This window comes from Thunnus maccoyii, chromosome 10 (assembly GCF_910596095.1).
Source record: "Thunnus maccoyii chromosome 10, fThuMac1.1, whole genome shotgun sequence".
Taxonomy (NCBI): Eukaryota; Metazoa; Chordata; class Actinopteri; order Scombriformes; family Scombridae; genus Thunnus; species Thunnus maccoyii.
The window spans coordinates 22573268-22595155 of NC_056542.1; the positions used below are offsets into that span (position 1 = coordinate 22573268).

General features: G+C 38.9%; 1 protein-coding gene across 1 annotated transcript in view; it reads right to left on the reverse strand.

Annotated features, from left to right (window-relative positions):
- The window catches only part of irx2a (iroquois homeobox 2a), a 116800-nt gene that overhangs the window by 83537 nt on the left and 11375 nt on the right, over positions 1-21888 (reverse strand). Inside the window, exon 2 of the mRNA XM_042423185.1 lies at positions 13674-13748. Coding sequence (XP_042279119.1) covers positions 13674-13748 — 75 coding nt within the window. The remainder of the gene's footprint in view (positions 1-13673; positions 13749-21888) is intronic.

The following is a 21888-nucleotide window of genomic DNA, read 5'->3' on the forward strand; positions in this document are numbered from 1 at the left end:
GAATATTATTTAATTCAAAGGTGTATCTGTCTTTTGAATCTTACAAACAATGCAGAACACAAAAACACAAACAGCAACAGCACAACAGAGAAACATTACAATGAGATCAACAAGTTCTGGAAGCCAGCAATTAATTTTTAGGAAATTTCAGCTTCCCTGTCCAGCACTGTGAGATGCTTCAACTGGGAGGGTTGAATTTAATTATCTGCCAAGCTCTGCTCTAACAAGTGCTTTGTAGTTCAGCATTCAAATCTCACTGAAAGTCTTCAGAGAGGCAAAGCCAACTTTGCATTCATGAGGGAAGCAAATACTACAGCAGCCCTCCATAACCTTGATGAAATGTGCATTTCACCTTAGGCTATGAGAGGGGAACATAAAAACCCTGAATCATTACATTAAAACGGGTTCCTTCCCTGACAACTTTGAAACAGAGCCATGGCAGATCAAAAACGGTTAACTCTTTGGTGTTTTTATTTATTTTTAATCTTTTTCTGGAAGTTTGAGGTTTACATGGACAGGTCAGTTGACAGCAGGAAAAGAACATAGTGTAAAAAAACATAAAATGAAAGCATATCTGCGGTTGTGCTTTTACACATGCCATGAGCTGGGGGGGTCTCTCTGGCTCCGTGTATCGCTCTTCCTCATCCAGTTCAACCACCCTTCCGATGTCTCTCTCAGAGCCTTTTGGTATGCTGACAGTATCCAGACTGCAATCAACATCTGCTAATTTCTGTCTATTAACCGTATTGTCGTAACACACGATCATGATGTTTTGTTTGTACGGCTGAACTGAGACTTATGACCCTAATCCATCATCTGCTTGTCATATTTTTATGTGTTGTCTGTGCAGTTCCCTGCAGCCCAAAGCAAGCATGTTACAAGGCCCTGTTTAAGTTATTGGCCAGCTGCTAGAGCCGTGCCCAGCTGAAGAGGTCATTGTGTTTCTCTCTCTTTTTTCCCCCCCTCCACTCTCCTCTCAGAATATCACACTGTAGCACAGTCAATGCCAAGCATAATACAAACCGTATGTCCTGAGAAGCTATCGTTTGCATCCACTGTGCCTGAATATTTTAGCAGGCCCCACATCTTCCTCACACACAGGCAAAGACACAACTGTAGACACAATAAGGACATTTTGATTTTTTTTTTTTTTTAACGAAATTGGATCATAACGCAATTATTTCACAGCTTTGCACACTGTAATCGCCGTATAGACATTACACATTCATGAGCAACTGCTGACAAACTTTTAATGGCGTGAAACACGTATTCCAATATCATATTTTAACACCAGTGGAAACAAAGAAGGCAAATGTTCAAATCTATAATTTTAGATTTATGTTATGCAGCTGCTTGAATTTCAATGTCGTAAATACTCGATGGCTTCACAATAAACATATCTTTATTAGAATCCAAATGTTCTGCTTGTCATGATGCAATGTCACGCACTCCATGGCAACAGTCAGGAACAACTGCCATCTAAGATCAACAGCGATAGCTAATGATTTAATGCTTTATCAAACTTTGAGAGAGCCACTTAGTGGTAACGAGTTCAACAAAAATGTATAAAATTTAAATAGGTCTTGAGTGAATTTTGCTGAGAAATACATATTCATATATCTGTCCTGTCATATTTTACACACACACACACACACATATATATATACACATATATATCTCATATATTCGTACGCACCATTCTCATCATATTCCATGAAGACATGCAGTCCTCTATGAAGACATAATTGCTCAATACATTACTTATTGTGTAGTGAAATTGTGAGTGTATAAGTGAATGGCGCATTGTATCATCTATGATAAATGTTATGGTTATGGGATTTCTGCCCATTGTGAGATGAACAGGCTTAGAGACTTCGCCCATTGTGAAATGAATGGGTTTAGAGTAAATGTCCTCTTGAGGATAGTCGATGCATATCACCGCAGACTGGAGAGCCTTTCCTTTTTCCCTGCTCGACACTGTGTTGATAGACACGGGCAGTATTTTTCCTTGTTAAGAAAGGGCCTTGTTTATTCTGCAGGTAACGATCCAAATCCAGCAGACATTTGCCCCACAGGAAGGGGTGCGCTCACTCAAGTTTGTCATTTCATTTCTACTGTGAAATCCATTAAGTCCACACACTGAGGGTCTCTTTTTTCATGCTTGTACAGTATTTGTCAGGATTTTTTTTTTTTTTTTTAATGGGGGGAGGAGGGGGCAGTATGTAGGATCTTCTTCCAAGAACTTAAGTTTACACAAGTGTTGAAATGCTTTTAAAAGAATCACTTGATGAGATAATCCAAAAAGGTTGAATCAGCTAAAATGTTCTCTCTACTGTTGCAGTCATTTACAGCACTGAGACTCACACAGTATGTAATATGTGTATGGATTAGACACTGTTGATGCCATATCCACAAGTATTTCTGTTGATGGCGTTTGCTTCACTAGGTGGGGGGGAGGGGGGGGTTGCTCCCATTCGGAGTGTTGTTTTTTGTTTGTTTTGTGTTTGTCTCCCCCTCTCTCCAGCAGATTTCTGGTCAGCCATGTGAAATTAATCTGAGAGAAAATAAACAGAGGAGCCCAACAACTAATACAGTTAATTGTCTTAGTGCTTTTCTGGCTGGCCGCTCGCTAACAGCTGGTCATACTGGCTCATGGCACCACTTCAGCCAGCCTTTGAGATAATAACTTTTGCATCTGCCAAAGAAGTGGCTGTTACTGCCCACAGAATTTACAACTCACAAGTGGAAACACAGACTCCGACAGAATTTTCTATGCACGGGTCTTTGAATTTTATTAATGTAATGCAAACACAGTCCTTCCAACACATTAAATTGTTGATGTTATGCGAATACACTCCGGAATTGCAGATCCTCATTAACATTATTTGCATGTTAATCTGCATCTTTTTAATTAGTGATATTATTTATGCACATAATTTTCACCCGGTGATGCCAAGTCGCAGGCACATTAATTAATCTACAGAGATGCCAAACTGTTTTTCCTCCACTTTTATTTGTTTACACCGTGTTCTGGATTCAGGGGGAAGTTGAGGGAAAAAAAGAAGAAAAAAATGCCTAAAGATGAATAAAAGTAGAAAGACAAGATTAACTAAAAGTCCTTTTTGTTTTCATAATTCATATTGTAATATTAGCCAAATGTCACGTGTGTATTTTTTCTCTCCCCTCTTCCTCTCCTCTTCCCTTTGAGATCGGTTATTCAGTTACACTACCTTGATGTATTATTAAAATCCATAATGGACTCCGGAGGCTTCCTTTGCTTCTCTTCTTCATTTACAGAATATAGTCAGTGTTATTCTAATCTCCCAACAACACCGTCATGCATAGGCAATGAGCCCCCAACCCCAACCCCACCACCTACCCAGCAGCCCCCGTGAGATCATCCACCTCTACACACAGCCACCAGATAAACACTGCGGCGTGGCTCGCGAAAAAGTCTCAAGATGAGACCTCAGTGATGATACTTTATGCAAAGCAGAGACAATAGCAGTCGGTGTTGTTACTGCTACATTACTACAGACTGTTTTATCACCGAATCCAAATTACCCTGAGACATGCAAAATAACTATTTGAACAAAGAGGCACCATAAATGTGCAGCAAATTTAAAATATATTAATTGCGCGCAATCTTTGATTGTACATGTTCGCACGTGTTTGCTGAGACGGATTGTTTCAACGTGCAAATTTGCACATCTGAAATTCACTGTTGTTTTGAGACGTGTGCAACTTTGTGCTGCGCCTGTTGTTCTTGTTTGTTTGGAGGGTTTTTTTTTAGGCAAAAGTGTTTCAGAGTAGCTTGGATCTTTGCAGTAAAACTGGTTTTAGAAGACGATACAGGGCGGTATGTTATAACAGAATGTGATGCAATGTGCTGCAAACAGTAGAATTGGGTCGTACCATAAATTACAGCTTCATACAACACACCTTAACGCAGAGAGAGTTGTAAAGAATGTCAGAGTGTGGCCTAGCCGCTACTCTGTTTACATAACATATGTTCATACTGCATGTGGTGACACATTGCCATAATGTGCTTATCTCCTTTGTACGCAACATGTTCATATACTGATGGTGTTACAGAATTTTAATATTTTTAATGTCATTGCACACTTTTATATTTAGGATATGTTTATCAGAGGAGGATGGTAAACATTCTATTAAGTGTAAGTCATTCTCTGAATTCATTCAGTCTTCCTACTGCACTCCTACTGCATTCCTGCCATTTTTTCCAAGTTATCATACAAGTTGTCATATTTATAGCAACTGAAATATGAATATGTTTGATAGAGTTTGAACATTTTGAATGTCAATATTCTGCATGTTGTAATAAATGTTGTGGTCATTATGTCACTATTATGACACTGATGAGTTTTTGAATTCCCTCTCCAATCCCTCCTTTGTTGGAGATTTGAAATATTTACAGTAAATCGTATAGGTTGATTGAAGCCTTAATCCAGAGAATGTGTAATAGATTTGAGAAATAAAACCCTTATTTTGCATCATATAATCGTTCTACTGTAATTATTGATTTATAAAATCATTCACTTACTTAAATCATTCATTTAAAACAAAAATATATTTGTTTATGTTATCAATAACGCTAATTTTGTCTGTTTGTCTCTCTGTCTGTTATTTTTTGTCTCTATTCCTTAAATCTACATTTTATTGTCTGGCCCCTTTGACTGGTTCCTTTCTTGACAATGTTTATAAACAGTATATAAAGTTCAAGTGTGAGATCATCACCTCTGAAAGGCATAAAAATAAATGTGTGAAATTACAAAATAAGGCCAGCAGTTTGTTAGATTGAGGTTGAATGCGTGTGCGAATGATACTTAACAAAAAAACAGCATGCACACTGCTCAATATTATTCAATTGAAACCACTATAGTAATCATATTGACCTTTGCTAATTTTCATTAGAAATAAAGAGTAATTAAGACTTAATTTCCTTAAGTGTTCCAGCATGGGAGTGGTGTTAAGCAGCTTTGTATACTGATATTGTAAAGGATATTAGCCTCATCCACTGCTGTACATAAATGCTGAATAGTAACACTAGGGTGCAATTACATAATGCAGACCCCCAGTCTTCCTGCTTTGTTGGCCTGTTATTGGAGACTATCCAAAAACGAAACAATCCATCCAACCCTAATAAACTGAAAGCACAACCACAATTAATGAGACATCCAACAGAGACGATTCCTAAAGGAGCACAAAGGGCCATCATCATTAAGCATAGTGGTTTATACATACTTTAACTTTATTATATTAATAAACTGAGAGGGATCTCAGGGACACAAATATGGTAATTCAGGGTTTCAGGATTTGTATTCAGCACAAATGGTGGCTGCCACCACAGCCCAAGTAAAAGTTTCCCTTTCCACAACTATTTGGCATTTTCTATAAATACTGAGTATTATTTATCCAATTTTAGAGTGGTTATTTATTTTTGGAGCATTTATTTCACTCATTGACTAGCAAAACTGATTTTTTTTTTTTTCCAAACAATCACCTTTTGGGAGAAGGATAAATGTGCAAGAGCTTTGCAGCAAGAGTGCTGCAAAAAAGTGTAACTTCCACAGCAGATTTATCTGAGTGGATTTACAAAGGATGAAGTAAGATGGCTTCTTATGTATGATGACTTGGAACAATGATTCATATGTTGTATAACATCTGTGAGCTGAGATACTGTGGCAGGGGATGTCAAAACATGATATCCACGGGGGATCAGGTTCACAATGACCACTAAGTTATGACCTGCATGGCTTTAACATTAAAATATAGCATCTTAGTGACTCATCTGCAATGTTAACATGCTTTTTTATTGCCGTGAACTACTGTATCTATGGTATAAGGAACATGAAAATGTTAGCCTTTGTAAAAGCCTAATAAAGTGACATGTTAGGATCTTAGACATGAATGATTACCCTGATCAAATCTCATCTTAGTCCCTCAATTCGTAACAGCTCCTCGTCTTGCCAGTGCACGTAGTTATTCTGTTATGATAATACCAGACCTAAGCTCTCAACTTCAGAAGGCGTCTCTTTTGTACCGCCACTTTCCAAAGACAATGAAGTTAGTGACAGTGGTGAGGCAAATCCTTCTAAGGGGTTTGTGTGGAATTTACAAGCTTACAATGCATCGCCAGTGGCACAACTGATACCGCAGGTAATTTGGCATATCATGTCCAGGAACCAGATCCTGAGGAGGGAATGACAAACCAATTTAAAAAAGAGAGAGAAAGAAAGAAATCTGGTGGGAAAAAGGCAGACTAAAATCTTGGCATTCCAGTGGCCATTCACATGAAACCGATAAGTCTGAAAAAAGCCAAAAGACTCCCATTTTTCTTCCCCTTGTCTCCACCTCCGAGAGGCTGATGAAAGTGCCTTTTGTTTCTCAAACCTCTTACTGTTGTGTTAAATTGTGGAATAATTGATATGTGGTGAGGATATCTAATACTTAACTATGATCTGAACAAAGATCAAACAACACAGAAGTTGTGAGATAACCATGCACAGGTGCACGACTCCCACACCACATGCAACATATGTGTGCGAAAATTCAATGCGTTGCTTTTTTTTTTTTTCTTCCCTTTACTCTGGTTTGTAAATGCGGGTCGCTGCACATGTGTTGCTTTAACTTTTTGTCCACATTCTTTTCTCAAACTCAGTTTTATATTACCATTGTGTTATGATTTATCATCAGGCGAACTTCTAAAGTTGAAATCATAGCGATTTTAAAAAAGTGCTACCAAGAAAATGGCATTCCACAGACCTCATTTTGTCCAGTCCTTGAGCAGTTCAAAAGACAATTTGTAATTATTGCAGACAATTATGTGAGGAAGTGATATCTCCCCCTCTGAGCAAAGCTGGGCGGTTTAAGATTTCTACGGCCAGTCTTGTTCCAGTCATTATGGCGGTGCACATCAAGATGTCCCCTTGACCTTAATGACAGACTGAGGACTAGCCCCCACATTATAATCTACAGACTTGATTTCTCATGTCAGGGGAGGGCCCTAAATGGATTTTTAATCCTAAACTAACCATGCTGCACATTGCATATAGTGTTCAGGTGAAAAGTTCTTTCCACCACCCTATTATACTGGGGCAAGTTGGGTCTGTAACCTGAATCACTGGAAAAATAATGCGCTAAGCCCCCCAGTACTGTATAGGCGTTACACCGCAACAATGTGTTTCTTTCTTTCTGTTGATGCCACGGACTCCTCTTTGATGCGGCTCTGAAATGACTGAGCGCCATAGGCTATTTTCTCCCTGTTCAGGCAACTCAATAGCCGGTCTGTCTGGCCTGTTTGTTTTCAGCTAATTGCCTCAAGATCTAATAAGTTAGTGATGATGTACGTCGAGTCACCCGTGACCCCTGCCAAAAGAAATATTATGTCGCACTAAAAGGGAAGGAGTAGGGACCCTCTTTATCAGTCTAAATATTTCTTGCCTCCAAAGCTCCCGGTTTCAAATGTTTGGGTCAGTATGTGTTAAAGTAAGGTCACGAGAGCCCTGTAATTACGATATTATGCAAGGCATTTAGGACAAGACCAGGGAAACTCAAGACCTGCCTCGGCTCAGGACAGAGGTGGAAAAGACACTGCAGTTTGCAAGTCTGGAGCCACTGTTTCATGAAGCAGAAAGAGAGCTGACCTGTGATTAGGAACATTATGAACATGATCAAAAAACATTTGTTTTTGAATACCAAAGTAAGGTTTTTCCTCTTGCTGATATAATTGGTTTTACATGAATTAACTTCAGGTAAAACAATTCATTTTTCAGTGTTCATATCTGTGGTTTGACATGTGTTTATTGGTACTAAGACTTGTCTCACACCTTTTACTGTAAAGCTGTTGCTGAGGTACTATGAGGCAAACAACTGATGTCTATGCTAGTGATAAACTACACAACGCTGAACTGCAGCAGCAATAATCCCCTAAAACAATCCCATATTCATAAAAGCATCAGTGATTGAAGACAGCACTGGTTTATGGAGCCATGAGTCATTCATCACAGACCAGTTCAGGGCAGTTAAACTGGTGAAACTAGCTTAAGTTCAGACAATTTGTAGCTTAACGTGTTAACATTTTGGTTGAATAGCTGATACAAGCATCTTTATAGTTGTTACAATGACATCATAGCCACGCCTATAGCATGATGTCTGTTCTATCATTCCAAAACATGGGCTAACAAAAGCACATCTTTTTGGGAAAACTATCAATGGAAATGTTGTTCTCTTTTAATCAAATACATATACCTCCCTAACCCAAACATTAAGTAAATAAACACATAAAAATCTGCATTTATGGAGTTAGATATGTATACATCACAGTATATGCAGTAAATCCTTGCTTAAACTTCACAGTTTCAACCACTTTATTAACTATTGTTTATGAGGAGAAAAAAATATCAGAAAGGATACCACTAAGGTTGCTGCACTGACCATGCGTGGCTCATGCATTTTGATTGCATACATTTCTGTGGGGATATTTATTTTTTTCCCCCCGGTGAAGTATCTATGATACCCCACCTCCGCCTCTTTTATTTTCTGAACGACAGACAGCAGTCCAAGCCAAAAAGCCATTTCACCTGCATTAAAACACAATGAATAATTTATAAATCCCAATTATTTGGTATCATTTATGCAAAGAGTGTCACACAAGGCATACATAAAGCATTAAGGATGGTTAACCCATAAAGGAATGGGAGACTAGGAGAAGAGTGGAAGGTCACAGCTGAAAGTCAGGTGTTTTTTTTTTCTTTCCTCTACAGTATCTCACTTACTGTCTCTGTTCATGTTATTTTATACTGCAAAAGCTCACTGCACATTATTATTGCCCACTATACCTGATAAATACTGTGACATTAGAGTTGTTAATTCATGTACTCATGATGTAAGTGTATGTTACAACTGAAAAATTCACAAGGAACAATTACACATGATGCTCAATGGCTAAAAGAGAAAACATCTGAGCTAGAATGGAGACCAACAGTACAATAACATGTCAAACATCTTGATTATTGACATCAGCTTTCTACATATTGTGGCACTATGAATTCAAAATCACATTGCATTGCTGGACTAACATAGTACTCGACTTTGCTGTGATCTCCTTATCTAAACAAATGCAATTATGGTTGGGTTAGCGGTGGTGCTTCCCAGGAGATGGACCGTCCCCCCTTGTCGCTGACTATCTCCCCCACTAATCCTGTCTTAGAAGGGTCTCTGTTAACAGGGATAAGGCATTGGCCTGGTATCCTAGGCTAGTAAGCTAAAGCTTATGTACAAAATGCTATTCAAGAGGCGCTGCCTGCAGCTATTGGAACTGCGTAGATGTCCATATCATTCAGCCAGCCTAAATATGGAGGAATTTAGCCGTGGCTAAATCTTGGAGACTGACGTGGACATGTTCGCTGATAAGGAATGGGGGCCTATGCGGGAGTCTTATTTGGAATCAAATTGATGCGTTATAGAGTCTGGAACATGGAGATCTGGTCTTTTCCAATGACAAATCCATAAACTCTCCAGCAAACATGCCCCTACTATTGAAATCCCTTCCCGACTTGCCCATGCTTTACTGTCCTACCAATCATGATGCTCATTCAAGCTATGGAAGCCACTGAGCTTACAGCAGTAATTCTACAGTATGTCCACAACTATTTGTGCCCACTGACAGTCAAGCCTTGTTTCAGTTTTTGCTTCATATTGATAACTGTCAATCATGTCTAGAGGTCAAAAACTTATTCACTGTTGACAGCATCACGTGCTAGTCTAATACATCAGTTCAGCACTTTATGTGTGCGTCTCTCTTAAACAGTTGGCTGGAAGTTAAATCATTATGAAGGGTCATGTTATTGACCCCAACCTTTTATGGGAAAGCAAAGTGCTTGACACCAAATCTCAGTCAATTTACTCCTTCTGGTGTGAACAAAATACTTCTCAGTTTCACACATTTGGATGGATTAAGCTTTTAACACTTGGTGAAATCCAGCACTTATCCTACAAACACTTGTGAAGTGTATGCGACAGTGGATCTATATTAAGTGTGACTGGGCAAGCTCCACAAGACCGGAAAAGGCAGCACATCTGTTCCCTTGCGTGATAACTTTGAGCAATACTCACACGCTGTGTTTTTCAATGACAAATGGCCAGTAAATGACCAGTTTCAGATTTTAAGAATGTTTCCTACAACAGTCCCAACAGAAGTGCATTTTTGGTAGAGCAGTACATCAGCATATTACTTAAATCTGAGTGTTGAGAATTTCCCTCTTTACGAATCTAATCCCAGAGACTACTTGTTCAAAGTCATGTAAACTGATATTCTGAGCTCACTTCCCATGTTGAAAGCAGTTTTAACCACAACAATCAGCGGCAGCTTTGTATGTTTGCTACTCACATTCCTGCATATTTTATCACACGCTCTGAGCCACATTAATATCACACTCCTTTGATGAGGAATGATGCACAAACATTAGTGATACAGAGATATGGTGCATATGACATGCTGGCTGCATTTGTAGATATGTGACCTTCATTTGTGGTTTCAGAGGGCTGGTAAATAATAACACCAAGGGTTAATGGATTTCATATGCTCTTCAGCCTCACTGCTGCAGTCACCTGATGCAACAGTACATGCAACCTTGCCCTCGAGGAAATGAGAGAACTCTGTCAATCACCCGGCGCTTCCTGCTGTTAGGTCTAGATACATATAGAAATACACATATGCATACGCATACATTTAAATACACTTCTTCTGCTCACCACACACCATACAACCAGAATCTTTAGACGCTTTCTTGATTGGTTTGGTGTAGATCCTTAAAGATTCCATCAAGACATGTTTGAAGACATATAAAAACATTCTGCTTTGACTAATAATTTGAGTCTGATATGTTTTTTTTTAACAAATACCTTACTAAAAATCCAAAAACAACATCTACTCATCCTCCCTCTTTGGAAAATCCAGAATATCAATATGAAAATATTTTTATATCACTGAAAGTCCATTCTCAGTGTATGTGCACTGGATGCTTCAAGTTTCCACTTCTGTAAGTTACATACTGGACCACGATTGGCTCCAGAATTGTTGTGATGTCACAAGTCATGCTCATAGATATATGCTTTTAACTCAGATTTGAGGTGAGCACAGAGAAACCCTCCAGTTTCAGCAGGTGAATGTGAAAATTGTCTTCAAGTGTCAAACTCTGCATATACATCATTTTGCACAATGAAGCTCAAACATCCAATTGAAGAAACAAGAAGAAAAACACATTTAAGATGTACAGCACTGTCTAAACTCTCACCACTGCAGATGTTTATTTTCCCACTGAGACCAATTGATTGCCTTTTTAAATCTTAGAGCGTGGACCCTAATTGAATAAATAAAGGCCTACCACTGGGGTCTAATTTCAGCACAGGTGTAAATTTGTTATCAGTTTTGGTGCTACAGGGGAGCTGTGGCTCACATCCTTGCATCAGTAATTTATGAATTGACAACTACTTCTGTAGAGTTTGGCCACAGACGATAATGAACTCCACTATACTGCTGTATTTGTTATTTAATTACAGCCACTGAGCCAAAATATTATTATTAGCAGTTTAAAATATGTTAATAGTATGTTATATAAAATATGTAGTAGTAGTAGTGGTAGTAGTAGTAGTAGAAGTAGTAGTAGTAGTGGTGGTGGTGGTGGTGCTATTTATCACCTTTTCCTGACTGGAGCCTTAAAAGAGTGTTAACAAATCAAGAAAATATATTCAAACTAGCTATAGGGTACTAACAAAATCAGTATCTTTATTAAAGCATGAATGCTGCACAATTTACATTCTGCTCCTTATTAAGTTAATTAGATGATTAACAGCTGTGTCTACTTAACATTAACAGACATTAAGTTTATATGAGAACATAATCTATGTGCTTGCTTTGGGATTTTGACAGCATATATCATAATGCAAACAAACAGAAGGTACAGTACACTGTATGCCGAGAAGAAAATACATGTGCCCACTATACATAAGCAAATGATTCAATTTCAAAATTAATAGTGATCAGCCTGCAATGTCACTGTAAACAGTGGTTCATAGAGAATCTATGAAAATCAAATAACTGCACATACCATCTAAAGTTAGAGAGAATACCTGTGTAGAGAGTTCAGTGAATACTCTCACTATCTGTTACCCACACATGCTTGTATGATGTATGGTGGACATCCCTTTCAGTTACTTAACTCCTTGTAGCCATTTGAAGGCAAAATATATGCCTGCATAGAGATGAACATGCAAGTATTATGGAGAATGTATTGCAAAATTATGTATGCATCATTTATAATAAGAATCTTAGACATTCAGTGCTACCAGTAGACTAATCATTTTAGTGTGTTTGTGTGGCCCACACTGTGCAGCTGCCACTTAACATTGTCGGTGTAGAATGGGTACAGTTTATTCTGAGGACCAAATGTTCTACAGAATCATCCATTCCCACCAATCTTAGCTCTGCACTAAGACACTGCTAGCTGTCTTCATCCAAAAGAGCGGAGCTGCAACAACAGGATGTATCCTCTACTGAAAAAACCTTTTTTTAAAAAAGGTTAAAAAAAAAATGCATGTCATGCTCCGTAGGAAAGATTTTTACAAGAGTACAGGCCGTTAACCGTTAACAATGAAACAAGGGCCATGTTTAAATGACTCAACATGACATCTGTTTATTAGAAACTACAGAAAGGTCTCCTGGTACGAACACAAGTATCAAGACCTATATAAAGATGGAAAAAGGGTATATGACCGAAAATAAAGCCCAGCAACTGCTTCAAGTGCAAACTGCCTTCTCATATGGGGCATCAACTCAAAGGTTTTCTTGCAAAGCATTTTTTTTTCTTTTTTTCCAGTGCTTCCCATGCTCTATTAGAGAGTCCCCAGTCCATATTTCCAAGCATCCTTGCCACCAAACCATACGTATAATCTCAATCTCATATGTTATGACAGAGTTCAACAATCATATACAGTATTTCCACTGCTTCTTCAAGACAGACAGAGGTTCAGGAAGCCGTCCACTGAAAGCAACTTAATTCACAGAGTCACTAAGGACCACAATTTGTCTCGTATTGGCTAACCAGTCCAGATTCCTGTGCCAGGCCGAAAGCTTTATCCTTTATATGGCCTCCTCACATCTCTCTCTCTCCCACTCCATTTCGTGCTGTCTCTCCCCACTGTGCTGTTAGTGTATTCCACATCTGACTGAATTATTGCCTAGCTGTTAGTCTTTTGGCCGCCATTCCTATTTGTGCTACAAAAAGACATGAGATTTGCATTACACTCATTTCAGGCGCTTGCCAAAATATTTCACATTAGTTTCAGCTGAATGTGTGAATTATTGTTCAAATTTGATGAGCTTAGTAATGCAAATAAAGGTCACATCAGAATTTCCAGATGTGCTTGTGTCAATGGACGTGAGCGCATTTGGAAAACAAGGATACCATTCAAACGGCAATGTGTTATGATTCTGTCATACTAAACTCATCCGTCAAAGTGCATGTTTTCAAACGGCCAGCGAGAGAGACCAGGACTCGAATTGGAAGAGCCTCTGTCGAACCGTAGTTTATCCCTTGTGTTTACAACTCACAAAAAAAGGTCATTGATATAAAAAAGCAAAACACTCGAACCTGCTCTGAGCGGGGCCTTTTCTTTATCTCACCCCAGCATTCCAGCAGCGCTTGAGGGGTGTAGCAGACAGCAAACTAGCGAGCAAGACACAGAGAGGAAGAGAGGGAGGCAGGCATGAAAATCTGCATGCTGGAAGAAACAAGATGGACATAAAAGATGGACTAAATTGCAGAGAGGACTTTTCTTGTCAAAGGCTAATGGAAACATTTCCACACAACACAGAGAGGGGAATGGAGGCTCCATTATCACAGCCGAGCAGACGGAGCTGGCAGCCATTCCAGAGAAGCGCTGAGATGTGCACACTGGCCCGGCTTAGCGCCCTCAGCCAGCCCCTCAGGCCTCCACCTGAATAATCTGTGTCAACAGGTTCCAAAATGCCCAGAAGAATCACATAAACAGAGGCAGAGAAAAAACACTTACAAAATAATTGTCCCTATGTTTTGTTTTTGTCGTTCCCCCTCTTTTTTTCTTTTTTTTTTTTTTTTTGTCTTCACTTGAACCTTCTAATTAAGCAAGAGCAGCCCCCAACCCCTAAGATTCCTGTTGTACCCTGAGAAGAGAGGACTTGTATGTTGTTGTTTTCCAGAGGGGTTTGTAGCAACTTTCTTACAGTCTGCAGAAATCTCAACTCTTACCAAAAAAGACACAAAGCAAAAAAGATATGAATGTGAAATATCAGCACACATGTATTGACGATATTTGTTGACGCAGATCCCTTTCAAAACCAATTTTAGGAGGACTCGAAGATCTGACACCATGTGCTATTATTGTTTTCACTGACAATACTTTATGTCAACTTAGGATTGCCCAACATGCACTAAAAGCCAGCCAAAGCTGCGTAGTGTCATACATTTCTTCCTGGTGTTTATTCTCACACTCAAACTCATGTCTCATGAGGCCCATGAGAGATTGATTTGGTGGTAGCATTTTTCACCGACAATTCCTCGAGGCAGGGGGGCATTTGCGTGCTCCCTGACACCCTACATGCCCCGAGGACAGTACCGAGCCTCACAGCCTGTTAGGGCCAAATCTGGATTTGTCGGTTACTGATAAGTAAACAGAAAAAAAAAAATGGAGATAAAAGCAGACGATGAAGGACAGGATGACTTTTCAAATCTCTGACTGCCATTTCATGATGTCAAAAAAACCCACCACAGCGCACTCACCGATTGAACTGGATGCAGTTTAATAAGACAACAAAAAAAAAAAAGCAGACTATATAGGACTCTATAATCAAAAACAATCTGCATGCAAAATGGTAAACAACCAAGTTGAATAAGAGAGATGGAGATGAAGCCAATCTGATGACTTGTTCATCTCATCTGCCTGTCTTCCACTGGAAGTCATCCATTTATAATAAGCCTAGCTGATAAATGTTTTAATAAACTTATTGCATAATTCATTTTTGGCAGGCCTAGTTTTAATTGACTTATCGCAGAATTGTACTGGAGATCAAAAGCCTGATTAAAGCAATGTATATATTAGTGCCCCGTGGTTTTCCCCCAACACCATGTTTCAAAAAACATCAGAGAAGAAGTGTGTTGTGAAATATTATCAATTATTCACCAGGATAATTAATTAAATGATTGATTAGTGGATTACTTTTGACAATGTTGATGTCACAAATACTTTATGTTGACTGATGACGCACAGTAGAAAACCTGAAGGCCAACGAGATCGTGCAACACATTCTCGTAACTAAATGACCACGTAGGTGGATCGTACCATGTGCTCAAGAACGACCTGTAGGAGCGTTTTCTAATATGGTGAGGGAAAGATCACGGTTTGGGTAAAAATGATCACTTGAAACGTGAAGTGGGTTAAAGTTACTACTTCCTTAAAGTTAGGAAACCTTCATTGTCAAGGCAACAATAAACCCCACGACAAGCGTAGTTACAGTTTTTAGAAAAATATCCCAACTCCAGCCATCCAAACAACCCACCTCCTCCGAAAGTTGTCACCTAATACTGACGTCATCTGAACTGTGTCATTTCTCTGGGTCATAATCACTACAGCCACTAGGTAGCGTCTGTCGTTTTTAGGCTCGTTTTTGTTGGCTACTATACTGTTGTTTTTCTTTTGAGGATGGGTTGAGATTGTGATACAGTACTGAGCAGCGTTCAACAAAAAACACTCATCAGAATCTTTAGAAAAGGAATTTATTTTGAATTTTTATTACAGTAACCGGAAAGGTTTTTTTTTATGATTTATCTTCCAAAAATGTAATTCCCCAATTCTTTTAAAAAGGAGCAAAATTGACAGATAACACAGCAATCACACATCACAGCTTTGACACCTAATTACACAGCTCTTAATACGGGGTTCTCTGTCTGTGTGCCCTGAGTTCACACTGTCTCACAGTATAATTATCTCGTCTCAGTATTTGACAGTGTATTGTTTAACCTAGATACAGTGGGGATTCCACAAGCTTTCCACCAGCTTACAGAGGTACTGGTAGCTGTGCTTTTCTTATTAATCTCACAAAAGACCTGACATTACCTCATAGGTTTATGTTGAACAGGTGTTGTTTATGTCTAACATGCCTCTTTGTCCTGAACCCAATCCGAATCGATCAAAAGTCTTTGTAATGCTGAGTGCTACAGCATGTGTTGAAGAGATTTATTGGGCTATTTTTCGCTGTGGAATGTAGTTTGTTAAAATAAAGACTTTTTTGTCTGAGATTTGATTTTGTTATTGCTGATCAAAAGAGATAATTTATATAGTCAAGTGGCCTTACGGATGCTACAGGGAAGTGTTGGTGATAAATACACAAAATGTTCAAAATATGGGGACATTGACTCTTTTGATGAAATAGAGTGATGAGGTCCAGACAAAAGATGATCCCATATACTGAAACTATACCAATTACAAAGAAGTGGATGTAGCTGAGGAAAGTCGTGTTAGAGAGAGAGAACAATTTAACCTTAGAGACAGTTGAAATACTAATTGTGCCAAAAGGTGCAGAAACTCAGTTTAAGCACTGTTTGGTCAGCACTGAGTAACGTGTTACAGTAATGTGACTAATGTTTTCAGTAATGACTGATGTAAGGGATTATTATTTAAAATTATGTCATTACAATGCAGTTGCAAATTCCATTAATGTTGTGTAACTTTAATATTTTGGTGCTCAGCTGTTTCTCTGTCTTACCAGGAGTTAGATGAGAGGGTTGACACCAGCTGTCTCTCATCCAAAAGACATGGAGTGTGCCTTCCTTTAATTTCCAGTAAGGTTACAGTATGGAAACAAACTGGATATTGTGTTGCAAGATGGCGACCCATTCATTCAGATGAAAGTTGCTCACTGGGCGTGTACTGGGCTGAGTAACGGAAAGTATACTAATGTTGTTTTGCTGTTGCGCAATTAGTACGTTTCATAATGAGTAAGAAGTAATGAGTAATTGACTACATGTTTTAAATAGCGTGCCCAACAATGTGTACTGCTAATTTACAGTTGATGCATTTATGTTATGACTGAAGCAACATATTTGTGTTACATCAAACACTGTTGGGTAAAAAGTACCCCGTCCCCTTGTCATTCAGAATAAACTAGATCTTTGCTCAACTATTATTTAGAACAAACTTGTTATTAATTAAAGCTACCGTGAAAATCTGTGCTGCAAACATCTTCAGTGACTCTTCAGTAATTTCAGGATCAGAATAATAAAATGGATAGTTCCGGTCCTTGATTATGATTGGCTGAGCCACCTTCAAAGCACACCTGTGACTGCATTACACCTCACAGCAAGCGAGCATGCTACTATCATGTCGCATCACGTAACATTGGACGCTCTCTGTTCACACTGAATTCATTAAATATGCGCTTCTGTTATGAAATGTACACAGACCACGTATCTATCAGCTGTGCACTCAAGATCAGACTGGAGATGTAACCACTCAAGTAAAAGATGGGTGAGTACTTGCTATCTTACGTTTATACTTTTTAAACAGAAAACACACGTTTAATATTGTGATATTTAGATGGGTTTTTTTTACTGGAAATGACATACAATATAGCCAACAGCAACTTAACCAGAAACTTCCAGCTCCCTGGCAGTGTTTCCCCTATAACAGTACAGGCCTGGCAGAGGCCACCAGGCCAACTAGAGCCCCCGCCAGGCCAAAAAAATCTTTTTAAAATAATGCCAAATATCCATTCATGCAGAAATCATTAGCGCTTGGGAGCCTCTGTGCAGCGCTGTTTTGAAACATGAGTTAATTTCTGTATTGTTGCCTAGGAAACTCTTGGTAGCGTAACTCCTTTTAAAGAATACGGCAGTAAGTAATATGTGTGCGTAGCTGCAGGTGAGTGAGAGAGCGAGCGGCGGAAAAGTGACGGTGAATGCGAGCGGAGCAGAGGAAAAGGTTAGCAGTGACTTGTCAATCTGGCAGTAAATGTACAGGCTACAGTGTGTCAGTTAAGAAATGCTGCAGCTTTTCAAGACCAGGAAAATACTTGTATATTGTTTCCCAACTGCTGGAAAAGTGAAGGGGGTTAGCTCCGAAGTTAGCAGCAATGGGTTAGGCTAACTCATTGGCTAGAGTTGTCTTGTAGCTCATTTTCAAAAAAATGCAGTGGTTGCAAGCATCATTTAATTTAATGACTAAATAATTACCTTTGCAAGAGGAACGTAAAGTATATAGCGAATACTTTTACGCTCTCACTAACGTTAGCGGAGCGGAGCAGCAAACTCCAGCACCAACGCACACGGCAGCATTAAACAACTTAAACCAACTCTGAGGTGAAGAAAATAACTCGGTGCTCAGTCTGTTTCAACTCAAAAACCCTGCGCCCTCTCAGCATGTGGAACAACAATGTCTTTCCCCCGGAGCTGACGGTGCAGCAGAGAGGCTGCTCTCCACTGCTGGAGACATAACGTTAATAACAACACAGTGGAAAACTCCCCTCATTTTGTTATTCTCATACAGGCAGGAGACTGTGAGATGCTTTCAAATTAATTAATTAATTAATTAATTAATTAATGCAGTTAACTTTTTCAAATAAAAAGGCTGCGGCACATTTATTTTATCAGCCAGTAATGATTCATACTGTATCTTGGTATAAAACTTAAATTTCTATGGACACTTTTGTCAGTCAAATCATGATTTTTTTTTTCTTTTATGTGCACGACACTCAACACACGACACAGACTGGGTGGGCTAAGTATGGATGAGTGGTGGAAAGAGATGGTTAAAGCAGCTGACACCGAGACAATCTACACCAACCACTGTTTGTGAAGCACCACTGTGCAGAAACTCTCTGATGCTGGCCTAGAGGCAAGAGAAATCATGTCAGTTACAGGGCATATATGTGAATTGTCAAACACCCCTGTACAAGCAAAGAGGAGTGCTGACAAAATTGAACTTCACAATTGCACAATTAATGGTGATATCCCGATAAATGTTAATAATCACCTCAATCTTTAAACATGCTTGACTAGCCTGATTAGCATGCTTTCCACTGTGTCTGTGTGTTGCTTGGCAACCATTCTGCTAAATGTCGCTGAAGAACTACATTCCTTGGCAGAAGATTGATTACTTGTTATCAATAAATTATTTCATTTTTTTGTTGTTGTGAGTTTATTTTATGAAACCTTGCCAGGTGTGTGTAGTAACCGTTTTATAAAAGCAAGAAGCCACACGAGGCCGTGATTTACAATCATTTTAGAACAGCTAAGGGCTCCACGTCGTGCCTAACACGCCCCTCGGCTGTTCTAAAATCACTGTAAACCACGGCCTCTTAATCAAAACACAATTGTTAATCCATGTTTGATTGCTGCATTACAAAATTCTGAATTTACATTGGTTTGGCTTCACTGTTGACATTGGCTTTCCTTCGTTTCACCCGCACACAACATATACACTATGACACATCAAAGTGCGGGTTTCACGATCAAAGAACAGTGAGAGTGCCACTTCTCCATGATAGTGTTTAAGCAGCCATACAATTTGTATTTATCAATGAGTTATGGCATTGACGTTAAACGTAAAGACAAGTGTATCAGATATGAACATTCACTCCTGTCTTATCCCGACACTCCCTGCTTATCTTTAATAAATATCAGAGAGAGTGAGGTCATTCCTGGGCCATTCTACTCCAGCTCACAGCTTGCCAACAGAGCTTTCATATATTTTCGAAGGCTATATGTAGCTTTCACTGACTGTGCTCTATGACTGACATTAAAATGTGTGGCTTTGCTCTTCCTAGTGGCCACCGTTTTTGAAAATGTTTGCTTTTCAGATCGTTATGAAATAAAGACATTAATTCTGAATCTAATCTGTGTCACATTCTGGGAAGTTCCTTTCTAGCCTACAACAGTGCTTTGTTTGCCAATAAAGCAAGCATTTGGTCCAAGTTTGACTGCATCATAAATGACACAAGGGTAGTTTAATTTTGAATAATAGTTTGACTTTCCTCCAGCAAAAGACACAAATATGTGCTGAGTTGTGGATTGCTGAGGAAAGAGTGAAATTTCCTGTTTTGTCACTTATAGCTAGTAATTGCCATGTAATGAAGTTAATGTTTTGTGGAATTTACAACCTTGTATTGATGGTCATGGTCTCTCTTCTCATTATTTCAGTTTCCTCCTCTTCTGTTTTCTTCCCTTTTTTTTCCTTTTCCATTGTATTTTAACTTGGCATTCTTTTGTTCTCCCAAAGCACAAAGGAGACACTATATGAGGGGTCATTAATTTCCTTTCTCTTTGTCTTTGACTGTTTTGTTTTTCGCCCTCTTCTCTTTGCCCTGACTCTTTCTTAAAGCAGCAGCGTGCAAAGAAACAAAACTGACTTTCCACAAATTCAAACGGTTGTCAAATGTCAGTGGTACCGAGCACAAATGCCTGTTTACTGTATATACACACTGACTTGATGTTTGTTCAGTTTAACTCAACACCAGATGTCAAGAAATCACATATAAACTATAAGATAAGATGGGACACTTTTTAAAATTATAATTACATACAGTCCCTGCTTACAGAGTCATATCAGAGCATAAATCGCTCTCAAAAGTCCAGCAAGTCTCTCTTCAAACTGATCTATTTTAGATATGTGCAAAAGAATTCATAAGTAAATAGTCATGGCCTACGCACTGTTAACACACCTACATATATATATATAAAGTATGTCTTTTACTCTCTCCACTCTCACCCTCCTCTGTCTCTCTCTTCACTCCTTTTTTTTTACCCAACAACTTTTCCTCAGTGGTAAAATGAGAGAGGCAACTTTAAGCCCTAACCATAAATCCACCAGTGCCAAGTAAATTGAGAGTAGCAACCACCGCCGCAACAACAAACAAACATGACTCAGCCCCCACTGGGTATAAAAACACACACACACACACTCACATCCCCACCTACAAGTACACATTAACACACAGACCCAAAAATCAAAAAAAAAAAAAGTTTTTTATTTTTTATATTGTTTTAAAATGCCAAAACAAAACTTTAGATGCAGAAGCAGAAGTGTATTGTTTTTTGCTGTTTTATGCTTGATTGCCAAGAATTTATCATTAAATATAAACTAGCATGCTCAGAATACAAACTTATTTTAGCAGGTTATTATTTGGCTGATGCCATAAAGAAAAAAAACACTAGAAAAAAATATATGGATCTGTTTGTCCATATAAACGCTGGAATGAAGATGAATCAGATCAGATTTGAATATTCAGGTTCTTGTGAGTAGTTTGGGTTGAGACTAATTCTGCACATGCATCACCTCAGGCTCTCTCTCTCTCTCTTTCACATATACACACAGAGTCTCCTGGTATATTGTTCTGACCTCAGGTCATCCTTCTCACACAGCCACTGACCTTTCAATACTGAAAGCAAAAACAGCCTGTGCCCTGAATAGTTCACACTCAACGTGCGCAACAAACACTCATTTGCGCACAACTGCAAACACACCTTCCTACACTCACGCACCAATTAATAAACACACTCTCTACACACAAACCCACACACACACACACACACATACACACATTGACAAAAAGGATACCGCTTGGTGTGAGAGGTCACTAGGGGTGAAATCGATGGGTGTAAAACCAAAGGTGATAAATTATTGGGTCTGGGAGCCCACAGACAAATTGCAAGACAGTAAAAAATAAACAGAAAAAAAAAGTTTTATCCATCTCCTCTGTGCTCTATCCTTTTGTTTTCTTATCATAAATCTTAATACAGTTTCATTTGTGCGTGCAAGAACTGGAATTACTTCAAG